The sequence below is a fragment of the Cnephaeus nilssonii genome (genome assembly GCF_951640355.1).
Source record: "Cnephaeus nilssonii genome assembly, chromosome: 15".
NCBI classification, from domain to species: Eukaryota; Metazoa; Chordata; class Mammalia; order Chiroptera; family Vespertilionidae; genus Cnephaeus; species Cnephaeus nilssonii.
Genome location: NC_137086.1, coordinates 29,584,087 through 29,608,093, shown reverse-complemented (window position 1 = coordinate 29,608,093; position 24,007 = coordinate 29,584,087). Strand labels below are relative to the sequence as shown.

Here is a 24,007-nt window from a genome sequence, read left to right as displayed (position 1 = left end):
TAGAGGCCCTAATCATTTTCTTTTTCTTCAGACAGTGTGATGGCAGGGGAGTACCTAATTGAGTAATTGTTAGAATGTATAGTTCTCATTAAACTTTGACTAAATTTCATGTTATCAGACCTAATGAAAATTTCAAACCAGTTCTAGTAATATCAAACATTTATATAACATTTTATAGTTTTAAAAGTATGTTTACTGTATTTTCTCATATTATTTTCACAATTAGTCCCCTGAAATAGGTTGAGTATTATTCTCATTTTAGAGGACCAGGATCAAGGGCTTGAAGAATTTCAGCAACATGTTTGTAAGTAGTGGAGGTAGTATTAGAAATCAGAAACTGTCCTAGACCAGTGCTCTTTCCATTAGATTCAAATGCTTATAAAATTTGGGGAAGTCTCTTTTGGGTAGGTAAGTAGGAAATCTGAAATTATTTTATAGAAATAGAGGGAGAACTGTTCTGAAGATTTGCTTTTGGTTCTTAGAGACAAAACTGATTCTGCTACATTCTTTAGAGCTGAATCTATAATGCAGAAGGTTCTTAGAGGAGAACAGTTGCACATCCCTGGGAGTTGGGCAGAAGCAAGCTGTCTCTCCCGTATATTTAGTTCAGGGATGAATTTGGGTATTCGGGCTTTATCCTTTCAGGACTTTTAAAGCAAGATGGTCCAGTTGGGAGGAGATAATGGCAAATCTGCTGAGGATACTGGTTGCTGTCTCTGTCTTTTCTTGACACTGCTGCTGGGGAGTGTGAAGGAAAGTTCCTACCCTCTCTGAGAGTAGAGTTTCCTCTTGTCATCTATTAAACAACTCACATAGAGTCAATTCAGTTTGCTTTAAGAACCTATAGATGATTATTCATATCCACTGAACTTGCCTCCAATTACATGGATATTTTCTATGCTGCAGTTTTCTGCCTTCCATAGTAAGGTGTTGTAAGAATAGGTATGTGGTGTTTATTTTCAGAATGAATCCTTGATGTATTTTGTGTCTAATGGTGCATTAACATCTTGCTAATACAGGATTGACTCAGTCAGTGATGACACCCTTATCTTTACTTTGGAGTTTACTAATTGGAGGAGACTTCCTCCAGCTGTTGAAAAGAAGCTCTCTGCTCGTGTCTCAAATTCCTCGTGGGCTCTACAGCAACATATTGGTAAGAAAGTATAATTTTTAGAGACACGTGACTATGTTTTCTTCTCTTCCTTCTCTAGCTATATTGTAATTTTAAGTAATGAGAGTTGTTGGAGAATATATTAAGTAGGGCATCATTTGCATTTTCTTTATGTGGAGAAAGGATGGGACTGGGAGGGGGGATCATAGTAATTTCCTTCAACAAAAATTATATTTGATTTTATAAGGTTAGCCTAAAGGGCATATAAAGAAAAGGAGGTATTTACTGATATTTTTCTTTAATGATATTTTTTTAATTTTAGTAAGGATTATGTAAACAAAACGAGTCCTAAAAATCTTGTTAGTGAATGTTTAGTTTGTTAGAAAAAATGCTAAACTTAATTTTCTTTTCCAGGATGTGTTTGTATTTGTGTTCTTTCTTAAATATTTTATCATTTCTAAAAGGAAGTATTACCATCCTTTATTTCTACCTGTCCTTACTGAATGCATGCTGATGTGTTGGTATAATATAAGTATGGAGGTGAGCTGGGTGAAAATTCTGTGAATCGATTGATATTTTATATGACTGTTCTAAGACTAATTCTCAATTTTCTCTCAAATTGATATGACTGTTTTAAAATAACTTCTCAACTTACTCTAGCTTATTAAAAAGTTTTTAAGCCCTGGCTAGTGTGGCTCAGTTGGGCACCATTCTGTGCACTGAGAGGTTACTGGTTTGATTCCCGATGAGGGCACATGGCCAGGTTATGGGCTCGATCCCCAGTAGGAGGCATGCAGAAGGCAGCTGATCCATGTTTCACGCTCACATTGATGGTTCTCTCTTCTCCATTCCTCTCTCTCTAAAAATCAATATAATATTATTTTTAAAAAAGTTTATAAGCTAATTAAAACAATTACAGAGCATGTAGTAGGAGATTTTATACAAGGAAACGAGTTTAAACTAAACATAATATATGCAAAATATTCCTACTTTGTTATTCAGATTTATTTTACTTTCACTTCATTTTGTTAACCAGATTATGTGTCTTAAGTTAAGATTATGTATCTTAAGAAAATTATTTCTTCACTGCTATTTTTACATGAAATGTAACTGCATAAAACATGTTGAATAGGCTTTTAACAAGTGAGCTTATGCATATGTAGAAATGTCTTATTCTCAGATAATTACATTTAAGTAAATTTTCTCAATCAAAAACAGACATTCAGGAAAATATGCTCTTGAACTGAGATGTATTCAAACTGTTGGGAGAGGTTTCTGTTGAAGAAAAAAGTAATCTGGATTCTCTGAGCCTTCTAGTACAGAGTTTTTAAAATGGTAATATTGGAAAACTCACTGGCATGCAATTCTTAATGTTGAGAATTGCATGTGCTTTTACTAATTATGTATCTTCAGCAGCAGAGAACAGTTATCCCATTCAGAACAGATAGACTATGGGGCAATGGACTTGGGAACAAAAAAATCAAAAGAGGGAGCATATGCCAAATGGGAAAATTATTGTAGCTTATCAGTAAAGATATGTGAGAGTTTACTTGGAAGACTAACGTACAGCAAGTTTGTCCAGATGAAGGTAAAAATTGTGTATGAGTGCATTACCCTGCAATAGACTGGATCCACCAAGGGCTTCTTGTTTAGGCACTAGGTAGAGCTTGTGTAAGGTAATAATCATCATCTTAGATCATTTGAATGTTGGCAGAGGGCAGGCCAGAGATGCATGGTTGTGGGAAGTATAGATAAGTGGGTATGTGTGATGTATTTGAGTTCTGGCTATTGTAAAGTTGGCATTAATAAGCATAATGCATTAAGAATTGGGTTTATTTTGATCATTGTTTTGATTTTAATAAAACTTCCTATAACAAGTATCCTATTTTGGATCATTCTTCTGTCAGTACATACAACCAAATGAACAAAATTGGAGAATTCCATATAAGAATAAAAAGTTAAAGGTTGCCTGTCTGCTAGTAGATCTATAGATAAATTTGATTTAACATACTAAATTGAAAATGATTGGGTCAGAAAAGTAACTTAAAATTACAGCATGATTTCAGACATAATTTTCTAACTATGATCAGTACCACACTCTAAGAAGAAAGAGATTTATTGAACAAATTGAAATCTGGTTTTAACAGGTTTTCATGAAAGTGTGTTTTACCTACAGCGTCTGGGCTTTTTCATACTCTAAATGCAGGGCATGGCTCCATCTTCTCAGCCTCGTGGCAACACATCTGGGAATGCTATGCATCACTGAAACTTTCACAGGAATTTTGTGTGATTTGAAATATCGCATAAATGATTATAAAATTCCTTTATTCACTGGCATAATAAACTAAGATGGCACTGATGGGTATTATTATCTGTGTTAATAATTTACAGATGAAAGACTGCTTCACTTCAAATGAATATGGTTTAGACCTCTAATTGTTCATCAGGCCAGTGATCTATTGTGCTCATGGCGGGGAGGAGGGATCAAAATGGTGCAATTAAAGTTAGGGCCAAAATCTGGAATAACTATGCTATTTCCTTTTTATTATTATTATTATTATTATTATTATTATTATTATTACTATTATTATTTGGAAAGATCTCCTAAAAGTTTCAGTGGCTTAGACGATGTTAGAGAATTATTTTGGGTTTAATCACAGTTTAAAGAACCTTAGACTTGAAGTCAAATCACTTGATTCTGGTATCAGATAGTTGTTGATTGACAGTGTCAACATGGGCCGGTCACTTAAGCTTTCCATAACAAATGTGTACTGGTCCAATTTGGCTTGATTGCAAATGATTAGCATAAACAAATATATATATATTAGCATAAACAAACAAATGGTTTATTTAGCTTTAAAGGGAGGGTTACCATGGTGCAGTCAGATGACCTGGAAAGGCTTGTCAGCGCTGCAGAGGCTGTGGGGCAGCAGAGGAGCTCCCCTCAGGCAGCCCAAGGAGTTTGTAAGTGAGCGTAGTCTGTCAAAATGGAGAAGCTGGAGAAGCACTAAGGATCCCTTATACCTGAGTGAGCAGCTCTCTGGGCTGCACAGCCACCCTTTATCTTTATTCTGGGTGTGCAATAGGGATCTACATTAATAAGAACATGCAGAATGAAGAGATGTCAATTTAATAGCCAACCTCACTTTTACCCATGCACTTGTCAGTTCCTCTGTCAGTCTCATCCATCTGTGCCCATGGCATGCTCAGTGTTTGCAGCTGATAGGCTACTCTCTAATATGCAACATACTTCTGTCCTTACCAGGGGCATTTATGACATTTGTGATTTAGTACCAATTATTGTTCTTGATCTCATTGGGTAAAGAGACTTCCTTTTTTGTCAGGGGTGGGGTACGTCAGGCCTGCGGGACATATAAGGCCTGTGAAATCATTTGGTCTGGCCCTGCCAAAGCATTAGGGTGAGTTAATTAAATGTTTGACCAAATATAGCAGGCTAATTTTCAAGTTGATAAATTTGTATGTCCCTCGAATGATGTTATGAAAATCCAAGTGGCTCTAGGCAGAAAAAAGGTTCCCCACCCCTGTAATAGGTAATAGTTGAACATTGTCAACCTACTTGTTGAAGTTGAACCTGCTTACTCCTTTGGAAAACTAGGAGGGGGTGGTAGTTGCAGTTTGGGTATGCTCTCCATATGTATTCTTGCTAATCCCTCTAGTGCTCCCTTCACCAGTGTTTTCTCATCTTAAGAGTGAGAGTGATGATTCTTCCTTTAAGTTTACAGAACAGGGTAAAGTTTAAATGGACATGAAAACACTGGAAATAAATGTGCTATATATTATAGATTACTAGTATGTAGTCTGATCTATAATGGGGAGTCTATGACTCATGGTTTAAGAAAATACTCACCGAAACCGGTTTGGCTCAGAGGATAGAGCGTCGGCCTGCGGACTCAAGGGTCCCAGGTTCGATTCCGGTCAAGGGCATGTACCTTGGTTGAGGGCACGTCCCCAATGGAGGGTGTGCAGGAGGCAGCTGATCGATGTTTCTCTCTCATCGATGTTTCTAACTCTCTATCCCTCTCTCTTCCTCTCTGTAAAAAATCAATAAAATATATTAAAAAAAAAGAAAATACTCATCTGTTTTTAGACTTAGGTTTAGGTTTATGTAAAATCAGATAATTGTTTTGCATTTCTTATTTGGCATTTTGAAACACTGTGGTTCAAGGAGTTTCCCAGACTTTAGTAAATTAAACTAAACTCAAACCAATAAGCTTAATTAAATTATAAGATGATGGATTAACTTTAGTGGTTTAGAAGATATTAAAGATGTTAGAGAATTAGTATGACCCAGGCCCTATAAGGATTTATAGTTTAACCTTTTGCACTCGGATGTCAACACGGTTAGCATTAGAATAAAGGAATCGAGAAAAAAGCAAGCGAGTGCAAGGGTTAAGGAACCCTCGACTTGGAGTCATACCAGCTGGTCTGGTATCAGCTGGACTCTTGATACTATTTGTCCTTGTTGCTCTGATCCTGGTCTGCTAATCATTGTTACTGTTCATGGGGATTTATACAAGACTTTTTGGATTAATAAAAGGCATTCCATTTGATTCACATAAAACCTCTAGCTATTTACAGTACTCTCCATGTCCGTGGACATTTACTTTAGTGAATACTTTTCATCATGGAAAATGAAACTGCTATTGTATGATTCTTAATTAAGTGTGTGTGGACTATCCTTTAATTAATAATTAGCTTTGGTGCAGTGGTTTTAGTATGTGCGTTCACACTCGTGCTTTGGGGTCAGACGCACTTGAATTTGAATCTTAGGTCTACCACGTGTTAGATGTATGACCTTTGGAAAGTTACTTAAACCCCTGTTTTCTTATTTCTGTAGCATAGGGTAATGAAGATTAAAAGAGAATGTGTGTGAAGTGTATGGGCATATGGCATGCACTTTTCTCTCTGTGTCAATTTTGAAATTTCATTCTATGTCATGGACAAGAAGAGAAAAACTTTTGTAAGCTACACATTTATTCACTTAACTAGAGGCCTGGTGCATGAAATTCATGCAAGGGGAGGGCGGTGGTCCCTGAAGCCCAGCCTGCATCCTCTCTAATCCGGGACCCCCAGGATCGGGCCTAAACCAGCAGTCGGACATCCCTCTCACAGTCCTGGACCGCTGGCTCCTAATCGCTTACCTTCCTGCCTGCTTGGACACCGCTTACTGCCCCTCTGCTGGCCTGGTCGCCCCTAACTGTCCCCTTCTGCAGGCCTGGTTGCCCCCAACTGCCCCCCCCCCCCGCCAGCCTAGTCACCCCTCACTGCCCCCACTGCCAGCCTAATTGCCCCTAACTGCCCCCCCCTGCCGTCATGGTTGCCCCTAACTGCACCCTCTCTCCCCCCCCCCCCCATTGGCCTGGTCACCTCTAACTGTCCCCCGCCCCCCGCCAGCCTGGTTGCCTTTTACTGTTGCCCCTGCTGGCCTGGTTGCCCCAACTGCCCCCCCTGCCAGCCTGGTCGCCCCACACAGCCTGCTTGTTCAGTCATTTGGTCGTCCCTCACTAACTCCACTGCTGGCCTGTTCGCCCCACGCAGCCTGCTTGTTCAGTCGTTTGGTCGTCCTTCACTAACCCCCTTGCCAGCCTGGTCGCCCCATGCAGCCTGCTTGTTTAGTCGTTTGGTTGTCTCTCACTAATCCCCCTGCTGGACTGGTTGTAGGCAGCCATCTGGTGAGGGCGTGAGGGTCAATTTGCATATTACATATTTATTATATAGGATGTTCTAAGTCTGGATGGAGACGATTTGCAAAGAAACAGAGTAAAAATGGGATGTTACGTTTGTTGCTGTGACCTATCATTTTTAAGGTTAGTTCATCCGTTTTTTTTTTTAAGTACCAGCTGGTATTGCCAGATTTTTAGAATTTGAACATTTAATTTTATATGGCCCTGGGTATTGGCTTTGCATGTGTGGCCAGCAACTGGAGAGAGAGGAACCAGGTGAAGACTGTAAAACAGGGTTTATTGCGGTCATCCTGGCCCAAGCAGTCTTTCAAAGACTGAGTAACATATCACTTCTCTTTTACTACATAGAGATGAGAGAAAAAAGGCATTTACCTTAATGTTTAAAATTTTTTAATATTCCTTGTTTTGTTTGTTTCTCCAGCTGCTGTTCCATCCCTGACCCACCTTTGTCGTATGGAAATTCGGTCCATTCTAAAACCAGAACACCTACGATCTGATAATTTTATCTGTCAGTTGCCACTTCCCAGAAGCCTACAAAATTACCTGCTCTATTCAGAGGTCCTGAGGATGAACGAAGTTCCCGAACTGGCAGTTATTCAAGATGGAGAAATCAGCGAAGCTACTTAACACTTACTCTGTCTTACTCTGAAAACCACCAAGACTTAAGAGGCATGGAATACAAAGTCTTCATGATTTTATAGGCACAAAAGATGATTTTTGTTTGGTTGGTTAGGTTTTTTATGGGTGGTATTAGTTCGATGCAACTAGGGCCTTCCTGGTAAAAAATACTATAAACCCAACTTACATTACTTTATTACAATTTCATCACCAATAAATTTAATTTGTGATATTTATTTATCTAACCAGATGGTGCTTCTAGTGCTAAACATGGCATATTTCCACCTATGATTCTGTGCTTATGTGTTTATGAGCTTATAATGGAATGAATTAAAACTTCACTGGAAATGTACACACAGTGCTAGAATTTATTATTATTATTTTATTTGAGGTTGAACATCTCATATTTATAAAATAATTATCTTATATTTCATTCTTATCTCTTCAGTCACTTTTGTGAAGAATTGATATTGGTATCACACAGGTGAACTCAGGAAAGAATTTTAAAAAAAGAATGTAGAAAATGAATCATTTTGCTCTTGTTGTTTTTTTTTTTCTTTTCTTTTGCAGTTCCTTGATAGTCTCTCTGCCTAAAAAGACTCTCTTTCTGCAAAGGCAAGAACAGACCTAACCTCAGTTAAAAAAATTAGGTTGTTATTGGGATAAATAGGCATTTTGCCACATTTAAAATACTCATCAGGAGACTGGGAGGGCAGAAAGGTATGTATTACTGTGTCACTTAATATCACATACAAACATTCAAGCACCATTCAGCCTCCAAATCAGAGGGCAGCTTTAATCCTATGAAGCAGTGATTGCCAATTCTATTAATATTATAGTACTTTTCTTTTTTATTATCTACATAGGTTGTCAAATAGTCTGTGAAATTTAGACCTTAGAGTCCTAGGTTAATGAGGCACCGCCTCATTGATTTTACAGTTGCTCATTCTGAATCTAGAGTCAGAGAGGACTGAACACTGGATCAAGTGAGCTATGATAAGAAGCTCTGGGGACCAACTTTGAGAGAAAGGTTATGAAAGCATTACCGTCATGATAGACAACTAGATGGGATCCAAAGGAAGTCAAGTCTGTGTCCTATTATGATCCTACGGCTTAAAATAGATGGGAATGGGTCAGCGGGTCCATCTCTGATGGTCCTTTGCTGTTTGATAAAAGCAGCGATGAAGACAGGCCAAGTGATGGAGGTATTGTTAATGTCCAGAGGACCAAATGATGGAGGCATTGTTAATATCCTGACTGAACTCGGCGCTGGTTAGAACTATAGTTGCTGCCTGTGGAGTGGAGATAGAGTTTGAATGTGTGTATACAGGCAGAAATAGGGTGGATATGGAAAACCAGGTGGAAATTCTGATACTTAATTTAATAAATTCCAAGAATATATTTGCTATGTAGTATTTTTAAAGTGTTGTCCTAATCTTTATTTTTCCAAACCCTGAGTCTCTGATTTTTAGTATAACCAGTTTTTTCTTAGGGCTAAATGTACATAAAATGTTTACATTGAGGGTGAGTCTTTTCATGTGTTTTTGTTCATTGTTCAAATATGTAATAAAATTTCAGCTCTTCATAACTTATCATTGAGCTCTTATTCTTAAAAATCTGAAAATTAATATTTCAGAGACATTTAAAGCCCTTGGTATTAAAACTAATGATTTTACTTACTGTGTATAATACCTTTCAGACAATTTTATAATAAAATATTTATGAGTTTTAGGACCTATGGCAAGGAGTCGGGGAGAAATCTGAAAGTATCTAATGGTGGGTTAGTTAGAGTTACAGTTTCTGATCAAAATGAGACATCTAGTTAGTGTGATGCTTAGGCTCTGCCCTGTAGGCACAGTGCTTCAATACTGTTTAACATGGTGAGCCTAATGAGGAACCCCATACAATAGTTCTTTAATGGTGGTACATATAACCAGAGTAGGACACAGATCAGCTGTAATGACAGTTGTCAAGAGTTCACACTTTCTTGATCCGATGTTATCCTTTAAGTATATTTCCTGCTTATCCTTCTGTTACAGGATATCATTTGATGGAAGTGGTAACCTGGACAATGTTTCTTTAAAATTTCCTCTCCCTTCTCCAAGTAACAAGTGTCGATATGCAGCTTTCTATTGGCCCAACTTCCCAGAGATCAGTTATACTCCTGTGTTCTATGATCACCTATGACTGATAGTCCTTGATAGGCAGTCTGTGTCATATTTATATTATACCAGAGGCCCGGTGCATGGATTCGTGCACTAGTGGGGTCCCTCAGCCTGGCCTGTGCCCTCTCGCAATACGGGACCAACTGCTGGTTTCGGCCTGATCCCTGCAGGCCAGACCAAGGGACCCCACTGGTGCACCAATCTGTGCACCAGTCCTCTAGTATGCATATAAGATCTATGGTTAATCTTTTTCTGCACCCCCCCTACCCTCTTCCCTCAGAGATTCATCAGTCTGTTCTGTTTTCATGCCTATGCATTGAGCATCTGCCCCCTTGTGGTTAGTGCTCATTATAACAGTCAAACAGTTGAACAGTCTCTTAGGCTTTTATATATATAATAGAGGCCTGGTGCACGAAATTCGTGCACTTGGGGGAGGGGGTCCCCTCAGCCCAACCTGGACCCTCTCCAATCCGGGACCCCTTGGGGGATGTCCGCTTGCTGGTTTAGGCCCAATCCCAGGGATTGGGCCGAAACCGTCAATCGGACATCCTTCTCACAATCCGGGACCACTGGCTCCTAACTGCTCACCTGCCTGCCTGCCTGATCACCCCTAACTTCACCCCCGCTTGCCTGGTCCCCCCCATATCCCCCCCCTGCTGGCCTGGTTGCCTCTAACTGCCTCCCCCCCACCCCCACCGGCCTGGTTGCCCCAAACTACCCACCCCCGCTGGCATGGTCTCCCCCAACTGCCCACCCCCGCTGGCCTGGTCACCCCCAACTGTTCCCCCCTGCCAGCCTGGTTGCCCCTCACTGCTCCCCCTGCCGGCCTGGTCCCCCCACACAGCCTGCTGGTCAGTTGTTTGGTCATTCCTCGCTAACCCCCCTGCCAGCCTGGTTGCCCCACGTAGCCTGCTGTTCGGTTGTTACTGTGAGGGCATCATGACCAATTTGCATATTACCCTTTTATTAGTATAGATCAGAGACCGGGTGCATGAATTCATGCACAGGTGGGGTCCCTTGACCTGGCTGGTGATTGGAGCAGATCAAGGCCTTTCTCACCCAGTCACGATTGGGCTGATTGGGGCTGAGAGGTTGGCTGGTCGGCCCCAGTTGGGGCTGATCAGGGCCTGCTGGCCAGGGGTAGGGACCATGGGAGGTTGACCGGCCAAGGGAGGTTGGCTGTCGGAATGCACTGACCACCAGGGAGCAGCTCCTGCATTGAGCGTCTGCCATCTGGTGGTCAGTGCACATCATAGTAACTAGTCGTTCAGTCAACTGGTCATAAAGGTTGCTTAGGCTTTTATGTATATAGATAGATAACCAGTTGGTATCTCTAAGTCTATTCTTTACACCTAAGTTTATCTGTAACCTGCGTGAAAATTGCAATGTTTAAGTATTGTGTCAGGTACAGTTTGAAGACATGAGTATTTTTTTGGTTAATCATCACCTGAGGATATTTCTCCCCATTGATTTTTAGAGAGAGTGAAAGGGGGAGTGGGGGAGGGAGAGAGAGAGAGAGAGAGAGAGAGAGAGAGAGAGAGAGAGACAGAGACACATTGGTGTGAGAGACACATTGATTGGTTGCCTCCTGCACATGCCCCGACCCAGACTGGGATCAGACTTGCAACCCTGGTACATGACCTTGACCGGGAATTGAACCCAGACCCTTTGTTCTGCAGGCCAACACTCTAACCACGGAGCAAAACCGGTCAGGGCAACATGAGTTTTGTTTGGTTTTGGTTTTTAGTTAATCCTCACCTGAGTATATATTTCCATTGATTTTTTTTTTCTTTTTTGAGAGAGTGGAAGCGGGAGAGAGGGACAGAGAGAGAGAGAAACATCGATGTGGAAGAGACACATGGATTGGTTGCCTTTGCATATGCCCCAACCAGGACTGGGGATCGAGCCGTCAACTAAGGTACATGCCCTTGAGCGGAATTGAACCTGGAATCGGCTAGACTGTATTTCTTTTTCTTTTTCTTTTTTTAAAAATTTCTTTATTGATTAAGGTATCACATATTTGTCCTCATCCCCCCATTCCCATCCCACACCCCTCCCCACGCATGCCCCCACCCCCCTGTTGTCCTTAACCACTGGTTAGGCTCATATGCATGCACACAAGTCCTTTGGTTGCTCTCTCCCCTATATCCCCACCCTCCCCTACCCTCCCTCTGAGGCCTGACAATCTGATCCATTCCTCCTTGTTTCTGGGTCTGTTCTTGTTCATCAGTCTATGTTGTTCATCATTTCCCCTAGATGAGTGAGATCATGTGCTACTAGAAATACACTTATAAGAACCAAAAATGAGACAAGCAATAATGGTTATGCTGAAAGGCAAATGAATCAGTCTGTAGTGAGTTTCTTTCTGGGCCAACAGTTCTTTTGAGACCCAATTTCAATGTCAAACAGTTCCTTATGTGCACATGTCAGCAATAATATTTCAGTTCTGGATGGTGGACAAATGGTGGTAATGCAGGTCTGACACTCTCTGGTTTGGTCCTGGGCAACCTGCAGTGACGCACAGGTGCTGACTGCTAGTATGGCAAGGCGATGTCTGCGTCTTTCATCTCTGGACTGCTGCTTTTCTGTCTTCATGGCTGGAGTAGTCCTGTCGATTCTTCTCTGTTGCCGGAATCCACATGGTCTCGGAGTTGTTTTCTGAAAATATACAAACATATTCTCGACCAAAAGTTAATAAAGGAATATTTCCTATAAATTTGACTTGGGATCCTTTTTCATTTTTTGCCCAAATGATTTTCCTCTGGCTTGTTTTGACACCATGTGTGTTTTTCATGGGTGTCTTGCTTTTAGCATTACACTTATTTTTCTAAAGTACAAATTTTCTAGATGTAATTTACTTACAGGATATTTTTCCTTAACATGATATTCTTCTACTATCCCCCCTTTTTTTGATTTAAATATTAGGAGGCTTTTGAAAAATTTTTAATGTAGTCTTGATAGCTTTTAAATTTTATTTTTTGCACTATAATATGACTGCTTTAGGTTCATTACCTGTTATGCAATTTTATCATGAGATGAACTACCAATAAAAATTTTAGTTAACATTTTAGGAACTGTTTTTTGTCCAGTACTATTAATTTTTCTAGAATATTCGCTTGCTTCAATTAGCCAATTTAAATTAGCCTGAAAACTTGACTACTATTTCACTGTCAAATTTATTACTCTAACAACAATCTTATTTTACCCTGTAAATATTAGTGGAAAGGATTATTTGCCTTCTTGAGTATAGACTGTATTTCTTAACCATAGAAATATATGTTTGTAGAGGAACTAACTCTTCGGTACAATTATTACCAGCAGGTGCCTACTCTATTTTGGAAAGACTTTAAATGGTGAAAATGGTTACAGGGCCAGTAAAGTTGCTAGTAATGTGGCTGTCATTGTTTTAGATCTAACAATTTGAAGGAATAACCAGTAATACTATGCACTGTCTTCTAATTTCACAAGTTTATCATCTATATAAAGCAAGTGGAAGCTGAGCCAAGTTGCTTCATTCATATATTCAATTTAACGAGAATCTCTAAGCCAAAAGGGATCTCTAAGCTTTTCCTGTGAACTGGGAATATCTTAATAGTACCTAAGGTACTATGAATTCCTCCAAAATTTCCTGTACTGGAGCACTTGCCTCTTCCCAGCTCTCTTATCCCTAGTAGCCAGTTACACATAACAGATATCAATACTAATGTATACGTGAGAGCCCAAACCAAGAGACCTCATTACTCATGATGCTATATGACCTGGGGTAGTTATCTGTAAGGTAGCTAAGAGCAGTGTACCTGCATCAGGAAAGGAGTGCTACATTCTATGAGCTAATGTTCTTTCTGAGTTTACACCCATACAATCTTGCTACAATAAGGCCGTGTTTCATTACTTAAGGTAGATATGGCATATATTTGAGGGCTTAAGAGTTTTGCAAGCATTATTTTAAAAACTAGAGGCCCGGTGCATGGATTCATGCACTAGTGGAGTCCCCTGGCCTGGGCTGAAACCGGCCTGGTGCATGGATTCGTCCAGGGAGTGTCTGGCCTGTCTCGCCCACTCCCGATGGCTGGACCCCAGCAGCATGTTAACCTACTGGTTGGAGCGTCTGCCCCCTGGTGGTCATTGTGCATCATAGCAACTGGTTGAACGGTCGGACACTTAGCATATTAGGCTTTTATATAGGACTAGAGGCCCAGTGCATGATTTAATCATGCACCTGGTGCACCAGCGGGCTGGCTGTCCTCCGGTGCCCCAGGCCTTCCGAAAGCCTCCGGCGCTGCGGAGGCTTTCGAAAGGCCTTGCGCCGGAGCAGACAGCCGGCCGGGTCCCCCGCTTTGGCCTTTGATCGCGGGGGAGCTGGCCGGCTGTCCGCCGGTGCCCCAGGCCTTCCGAAAGCCTCCGGCAGCCATGGTACAGACGCTGAGCTCGCGGCGCCACTGGCCCCGCGAGCTCAGCGTCCTGCTGGCCCAATCAGCTACCCCGGCCACCCTGAGTCCCGCCCCCTGCGCCTCCTGCTGGCCCAATCGTGGGCGTAGCGGAGTGATGGTAATTTACATATTACCATTTTATTATGTAGGATTATTATTTTTGACCTGGCTGGTGTGACTCAGAGGTTGAGTATCAACCTATGAACCAGGAGGTCATGGTTCGATTCTTGGTCAGGGCACCTGCCCAGGTTGCAGGCTTGATTCCTGTTGTGGAGTGTGTGGGAGGCAGCCAATCAATGATTCATTGTCATTACTGATGTTTCTATCTCTTCCTTTCCCTTCCTCTCTGAAATCAATAAAAATATATTTTAGAAATGATTAATTTTTAAAAATTATTTTAAAACTATTATGCTTTTGAAATCATGATAGTTTTACAAACATGCTTTCCTCCCTCTGTATCCTTTTTCATTTTTTTAACAAAACATTTAACGGGAATTGAATATTCCTGTGTGCAACTGTTGAGATTTCTTGTTGTACTCTCTTTCCTTGTTTCTCTGTTTGAGGTAAATTAGTCTGTTTATCCTCATCTGTATTTATTGTTGTTATTAAATGACAAGTAGTTATTAAAACACAATACCATGCCATAAGTAAACTTTTTGTTGTTGTTGTCGGAGTCAATCAAAACCTGTGGTTTTAATGAGACAGGGAATTGATTATGCTTAGTATTTTTGTCACATATTGGTAGAAATATATATGGCCGTATTTGCAACAACACTCCAATAATTTATGCTGAGGGGAGGCCAGTATGAATTATATTTTTAAATGGAAATACATACTTTGGGCACAGATGCTAAGTACATATCTTCTGCAGTTGCTTTAGTGAGTAAAACATTTAAATTTTAAGTAAAAGGTATTTATTAACCTGCCCCTATGCTAATGCAAATCTGTAAAATTTTTTCATATAACCGCAACAATAATAGCACATTTTTAAAAATATATTTTTTATTGATTTCAGAGAGGAAGGGAGAGGGAGAGAGAGAGATTGATAGAAACATCAATGATGAGAATCTTTGATCGGTTGCCTCCTGCATGTCCCCTAATGGGGATTGAGTCCACAACCAGTGCATGTGCCCTTGACTGGAATCAAACCTGGGACCCTTCAGTCCACAGGCCAATGCTCTATCCACTGAACCAAACCGGCTAGGGCCAATAATAGCTTTAAGCTTTTCATTTTAAAAGAAAAATATTTTAAAACTCAGAGGAAAATAAAGGAGGAAGGGAGTTGGAGTGATAATCATTATCCACCCAGTATTAATGTTAACCTATATGTTGGAATATTCTCTTAATACCTCAGTTTTTAAAAAATCTGTGTACAAGTTTGAGGAGTATTTTTTTTGTCTTAGCCAAACCACCTTTATAATTCTGTAATATGATGAATTCTTTTCTTAATCCTGTTAATGATACCTGTATCCAGGCCCAAGCCGTGAGATATCACAAATTCTGAATTGCTAAGAATGAGAAATAATGAGGCAGTTCTGGGTAGAATTTTTTCCCCTTAGGAATCTGCATAAAGCAAACAATCCCTCCCTCCTATTTGTAAAGAAAAGGTGATATCTTTGTGAACCTGAGCTAGTCATCTCATCTCAGCCCAGGATAATAATGCAATTGCATATCTTTTGCATAACTATTATATCTATGTATTGTACCTATTTTTAATGAAGGCATTAAAAATACCATTGTTGGCAGTAAAGATTAGTTTCAGCATGATTTTTCTTTCTTGGCTTCTCTTTCATGCACAGCACTAATAGTGAAGCGGAACAGGTGGTAATTGTCACTGGCACACTGAGACTTGTGAATAGCATCTGTTTGTCTCTTTTACCATCCATTGGTTAGCAAAACCTTCTCTTCACTGCTCTCCTGTGTGTAAGATAAAAGTCTATCATGAGTCATTAAAAGGTGCTAATTCACATTCTTTTTTTAACATGATGGAATAGGTAAAGAAGAAAGTCCATCTGGTGACTAAATATGACTATGATTTTAATCACACAATTAAAAATGTATAATACTTGTGAGGTTATATTACAGAATATTGGGTCAAATAATGTGTGTCAAAGATAACAACTCCAAGCCAGAGTAGTTCCATAAATAGATGCATTAGTTAGTAGTGGTACAGTCCAGATTTTGATTTTCATACTTAAAAAAGTTATTTACTTGGCTTTAAACAATAACACATTTAAATTCTTAAGGTTTTCACCTTCTTGTAATTATTTGGTTTTATTAAGCCCACTTTTAACCCTTTACACTCGCTTGCTTTTTTCTCGATTCCTTTATTCTACTGGGGATTTAATTTTTTAAATACCCCAGATTTTACAAAGCGCGGCAGTAGAATAAAAAAACTGGAGTTTCTTTTCATACAAACTTATTTATTTGGATATTTTTATATTTCAAATTATTGATACATTCAAAGAGTATAAAAAGAGCTGCTACCGATGCTAACCGTGTCGAGTCACACTCGACATCCGAGTGCAAAAGGTTAAATGTCATAGTGTGGTATTTGTTTATGTATATTGATATAAGTGCATACTTAATTACTCTTTTTATTATGGAAAAAAAATAGAGAATTGTATAATGAACTTTCATGTATCCGTCACCCAATTATTTCCTTCCCCCCATCAATTTTCTCTGTCCCATGGCCATTTTGAAGCAGATTCCAGACATATCATCAGTAAATATTTTAGTGTTTATCTCTAGAAGTCAAGGACTACTTTTTGTTGTTGTTGTTAATCCTCACCTGATGATTTTTTTTTTTCTTCATTGATTTTCAGAGAGAGTAAAAAGGAGGGAGAGGGAATAAGGGAGGAGGGGGGGGGGGAGAGAGAGAGAGAGACATTGATGTGAGAGACACATTGATTGGTTGCCTACCAAGCACTCCTGACCTGGGCCACGGCTGGGGAAATTGTACCCAAGATCCTTGGATACAAGGGCCGAGGCTCTGTCCACTGAGCCACACCAGTTAGGGTGTATTTCCTTTCTTATATGCTGAAAATTCTACTTCTCAGTGACATTAACAGGTGCCCATTGGTTTATTTATTTATTTTTTATTTCAGAGAGGAAGGGAAAGGGAGAGAGAGAGAGATAGAAACATCAATGATGAGAGAGAATCACTGATCAGCTGCCTCTTGCATTCCCCACACGGGATCGAGCCCACAACCCGGGCTTATGCCCTGACTGGGAATTGAACTGTGACCTCCTGGTTTATAGGTCAATATTCAACCACTGAGTCATGTCGTCCTGGCACAAGTGCTCATTTATTTTATACAAGATTCACACACAGTTTCTACACTACAGCCATAATACTAGTGAAAACAGATTGTACAGCCCCATTCTTTTTGTTATTTAGTATATCTCACTAGGGATGCATTATCAAATTGCTGTGTTTTAAAGTCACTTGAGTGTACAGGATTATTGTTTCATTTTGCCTTTTAGGAATTTTTAAAGTAGTTTTGCTTTATAATTATGATAAATATTTATATAGTTCAAAGTTAAATGTAGAGGGGAAAAAACATAATATTCACAGAAATCTGACTTCTATCTCCTGTTCATCCTATTTACCCCCTCTCCCACAGGAAACCTTTTTATAGTTTATTTTAAAATTTATTTTAAACATAAGCATGTATTTTCAAGCCTTCCTTAGATAAGCAGGAGAGTAGTATATGCAGTTTTCACCATCTTGCTTTTTTCACTTTATAAATATATAGTTCCATAATGTATAGAGACAGCCCTCATTTCACAGCATCTGGGCTGATACACCAGAGTTTATTCCATCTTTCCCGGATTGATGGACATTTATATTACTTCTATTTTTGTGCTATTGCAAATGGTGCTGCAATAAATAACTTTGTGCTGTTTGCATTTCCACCACATAGCATTGGAAGATTCCTAGAAGTGGGGTTGCTGAGTCAAAAGGTAAATTTGTATGCAAGTTTGCTAGATATTGCCCATTTCCCTTCCATAGGCAAATGATGTGTATCAGTAATGTATAAGAGTGCCAGTAGAAAACGTTGTCAAACTCAGGGCTATTTGCCAATCTCATAGGTGAGAAATATATGTCATTACAGTTTCACTTTGCATTTCTCTAATGTGCAAGATGAACATCTTTTCATGTTAGTGGGAGGAATGGATCCAATTTTAATGATTTCTATGTGATTATCCAGGTATCCTAACAACATTTGTTAGAAAATCCATCTTTTCCCTACTGTTTGAGAGACTATTATTAATTGATACTACATTTCTATATGCTCCTGTCTTTTCTGTTGGTCTGTCTTCTACTTACTCACCTCCACCAAACTTTTAATTATAAACGTAATTGACCAACTCTTCCTTATTGCATTTTTCTTGGACAGTTTTTTGGAGGCTGTATTCCCTGGTTTGTTCTTTCAGGTAAACTTTAAATAATTCTTCTACATCCAGTAAAATACAGTATTTTTATTGGGGCTGTTCTGTGTTGATTTATAGAGAATGGACATCTGTATGATGTATCTTTCTATGCAAGAACATGGTTTGTTTGTCTTTCCTGATGTTTAAATCTACTTCTGCGTATCTCAGAACTATTTTATGGTTTCCATGTATATCCTCTCACTGGTTTTGGTTTGTAAATATGAAAGCTGTTGATTTTATACAGTATTATAATCTACCACTTCACTAATGTCTTTCTGTTTTTAGTAACTTTCCCCCATTGAATTCCATTGATTTATTATCATTGTTTTCCCAAATATATAATCATGCCATCTATAAAGAGATGTTTTCCATCTTCCTGTCCATTCTTAAACCTCAGTGATTTCTCCTCTCTAACTGTATTGGTTAATATTTTCAACCTTTGAAGAGCTTCCAGATTGGTGAACACCTGAGGTGCTGGGAGAGTGGTGCACCTGAAGAAGGTATGAAGTTCTGTACCTTCCCATGTGTGTTGCCCTATGCAGCTCTTTCATTTGGTCCTCCTGAGTTATATTCATTACAATAAGTAAGTAATAGGGAGTAAAGTGCTTTCCTGAGTTCTGTGGGTTTTTCTAGCAAATTATTGAACCTGAGGAGGGGGGTCGTGGGAACCCTCGATTGATGACAGGCCTCCGTTGGGTCTGAAGTGGGGGCAGTCCTGTGGGACCTTCCGTGAACTCCAGGTGGATAGTATCAGAATTGAACTGAGTTGTAGGACACCTGCTACTGGCCAGAGAATTGGTTGATATGAGAAAAAGAAAAACACATTTGATGTTAGAAGTGAAGTATGCATAGTATCGAAAAGAAAAAACACAAGTTTAGTTAGTAGAGTAGAATGAAAAAATGTGGCTCTGGAAATTAAATTCTTCCCCCTCCTCCCAAGTTTTTGTTGCTGCTTTTTGTAATTGTTTGTTTAGTTACTTTTCTTAACTAATTTTTTAGTCTGTATTTTTTTGTTGTGTGTGGCCACTGAATTCTGCTTGGTTAGCTTAGTGGTCAGCTAATGTTTGAACAGAGATTTATTTTTTTAAACCACATATAACCAATAAGCCTCCTAGTCTTTTCTTATTGGCTCTGTGAGCATATTGGGGCATGCTTTCAACACTCATCCGTGCAATGACAACTCTGCATTAGCCTTCACTTTCTGTTGCATTGATATCAGCTGGAGATGGGAGATTAGAGCCTATTAATCATTTCCTGAGCATGCACACACTAAATATCAAATCAACATTCAACTTCCTCTCATTTTCTCATAACTTTTTAAGTGTATTTGTTTGAATCAGGATCAAATTAAATTCCGTATGTTGCAACGAGTTAATGTGCCTTTTAATCTCTTTTTAAAAATCAATAGGTCTTCTCAACATTTTAAAGGACCTACTTTGTACAAGGGTGATGGAGTTTGTAAAGGAAGATAGATAGCTTTAAATGATTTAGTAGGAGAAAGATATGTATACACAAAGACTATAAAACAAAGTCTGATGTGATAGGATTTGGATGAATAAATTGTTGGGAAATTTGAGGAAAGGAAAAGGATATTTTTATCATCTTTAGGTCATAATGAGAGAGGCCTATGCTGGGCAGAAAATAGACAAAAATAAAAAATGGCAACCTCCACCAGGTCCCAAAGGACTTCATTGATGTCAAAACTGGTGAGCCAAAGGAATAAAATACCTGTGTTTTTTTAAATGATTTTCCTTAGAACAACTCCATGGAAGATTATTTATTGATCATTGCAGCCAATTTGAACTGTCATTCTCATAGTCTTTAGTTCTTTTTCTGCAAAGACTCCTAATATAATTTGTATCACAAACTCAAAATTACTGAGGAGTCCTTTAGGATGGAGATTTTACTCTGGGGGAAATGGATGTGAGAGCAGCTTTACTATAAAAGAGTAACCATACATATTTTAAGGATGATTCAGACAGAGGGGGAAACCTCAGCAGGAGGACCTTTTGCCCATTCAATATTAGTGTTTGGCAGTGCAAGATCAGAACCAAGCTTTATTGTTTCTGTTTTCAAAGAATGCAAATAACACTGGTTTTGACAACCCTTTGACTATCCAGAGTATTTAGCAATCTAAAGGAGATGCTTTTAACTGGTTCAGAAGGCAGTTTATTCATTTTGTTCTATTTTAATCCTCTAATGGCCCACTGCAAGAAATAGGAGATATTTATGACCCGTGACTAATACCTTGTAATCGTGATGGACAATGACTTCTGTCATGTAAGAGCTACTTGAGGAAGGAGAAAGACCTTCAGTGATCAATAGGGCATTTAAAAAAGTCTAATAAGCTGCTATTACTGCTTTAGTAATAAAAATATAATGGCTTGTTAGACATAAAAATTGCATGAAATTTATTTAAAGACAATTTTGGGGTCAGAATGGGAAATTTACACCTGTGATTATCCTGTTGATCAAGGTGAAAATGAATAACTTGCTTTTAGTAAGAAATGTAAGAGGGCATACCTATATTATTTTTATATGTTATGAGCCTTGGGAAATTTTAGATACTGGTGGCAGCTGTAATTTCAGAGTAATTATTTATGGTGATAGCTTTTCTTTGCATATTGTACAAATAGGGTGGCTTTGAAAAGGTATCAACATAAATAACTACTCTGAAAATGCAGCCACCACCAATATCAACGGAAAGTAGTTTTTCCCCTCCTGGTCTCACTACCCTAAAAAATTAATTTATTCTTTGTTAGTGTAAGGTCCTCAGTTGAATGCTCTATCTAACAGAATCCAGCAGGGTCTCAGAGAAAAGATGTTTTCTCCCCTCTGACTTGGAGGAACTTTACGAGTCCAATTGCACCAGCACTCTATTTATTTTAAACAATAGTAATGGAGATAACTTTGGAACAACAGGCTGCTAATTCTCCTCTTCTGGACACTTGAAGCGTATCAGACTGCCCAAGAAGGGAGATACAGCTCCCTTCAGAATATTCCATTGGATAATAAAATTCTTGAGCAGCTTGTTTTGAGTTGATGATCTATGGCAGTGTGTATATTTTATTTTTATATGCCATGAAAAAATAGAGCAAAAATAACTCAGGGCATAAGGGGTTGTCAACTATTATTACTTTTAATGAAATGAAAGTCTCATTGGAAAAAGATGGGGAATTAATGACTTAAGCAATAAGCCAACATCACTATATCCTGTACAAAAGAAATGTCAGGTACATCTCCATTCTCAATAACTTTTCTCCCTCTGGCTTAGAAGAAATGATTTAGAAGCTGAAGAAATGCCCAAGTTTATTAGGGAGAATAATGTAGTTATACCAAGGGCTGGGAATCCTGAATCCCTGCTGTTGTATACGAAATAACTGTGAGCTCTATTGAAGGTGCCAGTGCAGTATAGTGTGCAAGGTTGCCAGTGGCAATGCTTGGCACCCGAAGAACCATTCTAAGCTCATAAACCTGAGGGTCCTTATTAGAAGGCTCTAATTTAAATAGTTGGTACAGCATTGCTGGTTGCTGACTCCTGTTCCCACCAGGCAGAGGATATTCCCTTAAAAGGAATTGCCCAAAGGGCCATATCACTTTCAATCATTTTCTTAGACTGGGTTCTACACAGGACGTCCATCAGGAGACTCATATGCAAATGATGTCTGAAATTTTCACTTTCTACTTAGCTCAGAAAAACCTGGCAAAGGAACTATGGTTGTGTTCATTTTTCACCAACCATACTATGCTAGTGTATGATTCATTCATTATTCTTTGTCACTAAATATATATAAGCAAAAAATGTATCTCAAGTTTTGCCCTCCCTCCTTTTTAAAATTTATTTTTAAATTATAGTTGACATACAATATTATATTGGTTCCAGGTGTACAACATAGTGATTAGACATCTATATACCTTATACAGTAATCACCATGATAAGGCTAGTCACTATACATAGTTATTAGGATAGTATTGACTACATTTCCTGTGCTGTACATTATATTCTTACTAGAGGCCCGGTGCATGAAAATTCATGCTCTCACAGTCTGGGAGCCCTCAGGGGTGGGAAGTGACCTGGCGATCAGGGGAAGGTGACACCCCCATCACACCTCTGCTGCTGCCACTGCTGGCAGCGCAAGCCTCGGCCGGCCCTGGTTACTTGAGCCTCGGGCGGCCGGGCGAGCAGCCACCATCCAAGGCTTGCCTGCACCTTGGGCCGGCCCTGGGCGGCTGGGGGGCTGAGGGGACTGGGGGACTCTGGAGGCAAGCACGCGGAGTGGCCGGACCTGCCTGGGGGAGGGCCCGGCCGTGCTGCGCCTGCCGCCCTGGCGGGGTGGAGGGGACTGGGTGCTGCCATCTTGTGGCTGTGGGCACCGCCATCTTTGGGGGCATAGCATTCAATTAGCATATTCTCTCCTTATTGGCTGTGGGTGCTGCCATCTTTGTGAGGGTGTGATGGTCAATTAGCATATTCCCTCTTTATTAGATAGGATGACTTATAACTGCCAGTTTGTACTTTTTATTAAATTTATTGGGGTGACATTGGTTAATAACACTATATAAGTTTCAGATGTACAATTCTATATATAATACAGCATCTGTATATTGTGTTTTATGTTCACCCATTCACCATATATTCTCCCCCAATGTCCCTTCTCCTCTGGTTACCACCATACTTTTGTCTGTGTCCATTGGTAAGTGATAGACCTCCCTTGCCCAGGCTCTCAGGTTCTCTCACCTGGCCCAAACCTCAGTCCCTTAGGCCTCCCCTTGATGTTAAAGGTAAAGAGGGCAGAGGTGGTTGAGAGGGATATCAGGAATTAGGAGGCAGTGGTTCCTTATCTCCAAAAGATACAGTCAGGAAGGGTAGATGAGAGGTGCACTTGAAAGATAGTTTATGATCCAGATAATATGACCCACAGGACCTTATAGGATAGCTGTAATGATCTTTCAGTAAATATTTACTGTGCATCTACTTGCATGATACTTTTTGTTTAACTGACTAGTACCATGCATTACTATTGGGTATAGTTGAGAGAGAAATATTCTGTTTATTCCAACATTGGGTTAGTATGTATTATATGAGATAAATTTATTTTAGTGAAATTGATCAGAATATACTCAATTCTAAAGTTATACTTAATTTTTTAATATTTAGTTTTATAATTTAATGTTTCAATATACACACATATACCCAATATACCTAATGGAAAAAGCTCAAATTAACCATTTGTGTTTTCTGTTTGTTTTATTAATTAGACAGTAAGTTATGCAATACTGAATTTGCTTTAATTTTGAATAATTCAGAAGGCACACTGTGACCTTGCATAGCCTCAAGGCAGATCAAATGATTCTGTAGACATATTGGCATCCTATATAATAAAAACCTAATATGCAAATTGACTGAATGGCAGAATGACTGGTGGAACAACCAGTTGCTATGACATGCACTGACCACCAGGGGGCAGAAGCTCAATGCAGGAGCTACCCCCAGCTCCCAGGCCCCAGGCCAGCCAAGGCGGGTGCCAGTGGGAGTGGGGG

The 24,007-nt window shown here is 39.5% G+C and overlaps 1 protein-coding gene across 2 annotated transcripts in view; it reads left to right on the top strand.

The window, feature by feature from the left end:
• ASB3 (ankyrin repeat and SOCS box containing 3) overlaps window positions 1–10,158 on the top strand; it is an 82,876-nt gene extending 72,718 nt beyond the window's left edge. For both annotated transcript variants that reach the window (XM_079792291.1, XM_079792290.1), the window contains exons 9-10: window positions 1,020–1,153; window positions 7,238–10,158. In XM_079792291.1, the coding sequence (XP_079648417.1) occupies window positions 1,020–1,153; window positions 7,238–7,443 (340 nt within the window). In that variant the 3' untranslated portion in view covers window positions 7,444–10,158. The remainder of the gene's footprint in view (window positions 1–1,019; window positions 1,154–7,237) is intronic.
• The last annotated feature ends 13,849 nt before the right edge of the window (window positions 10,159–24,007 follow it).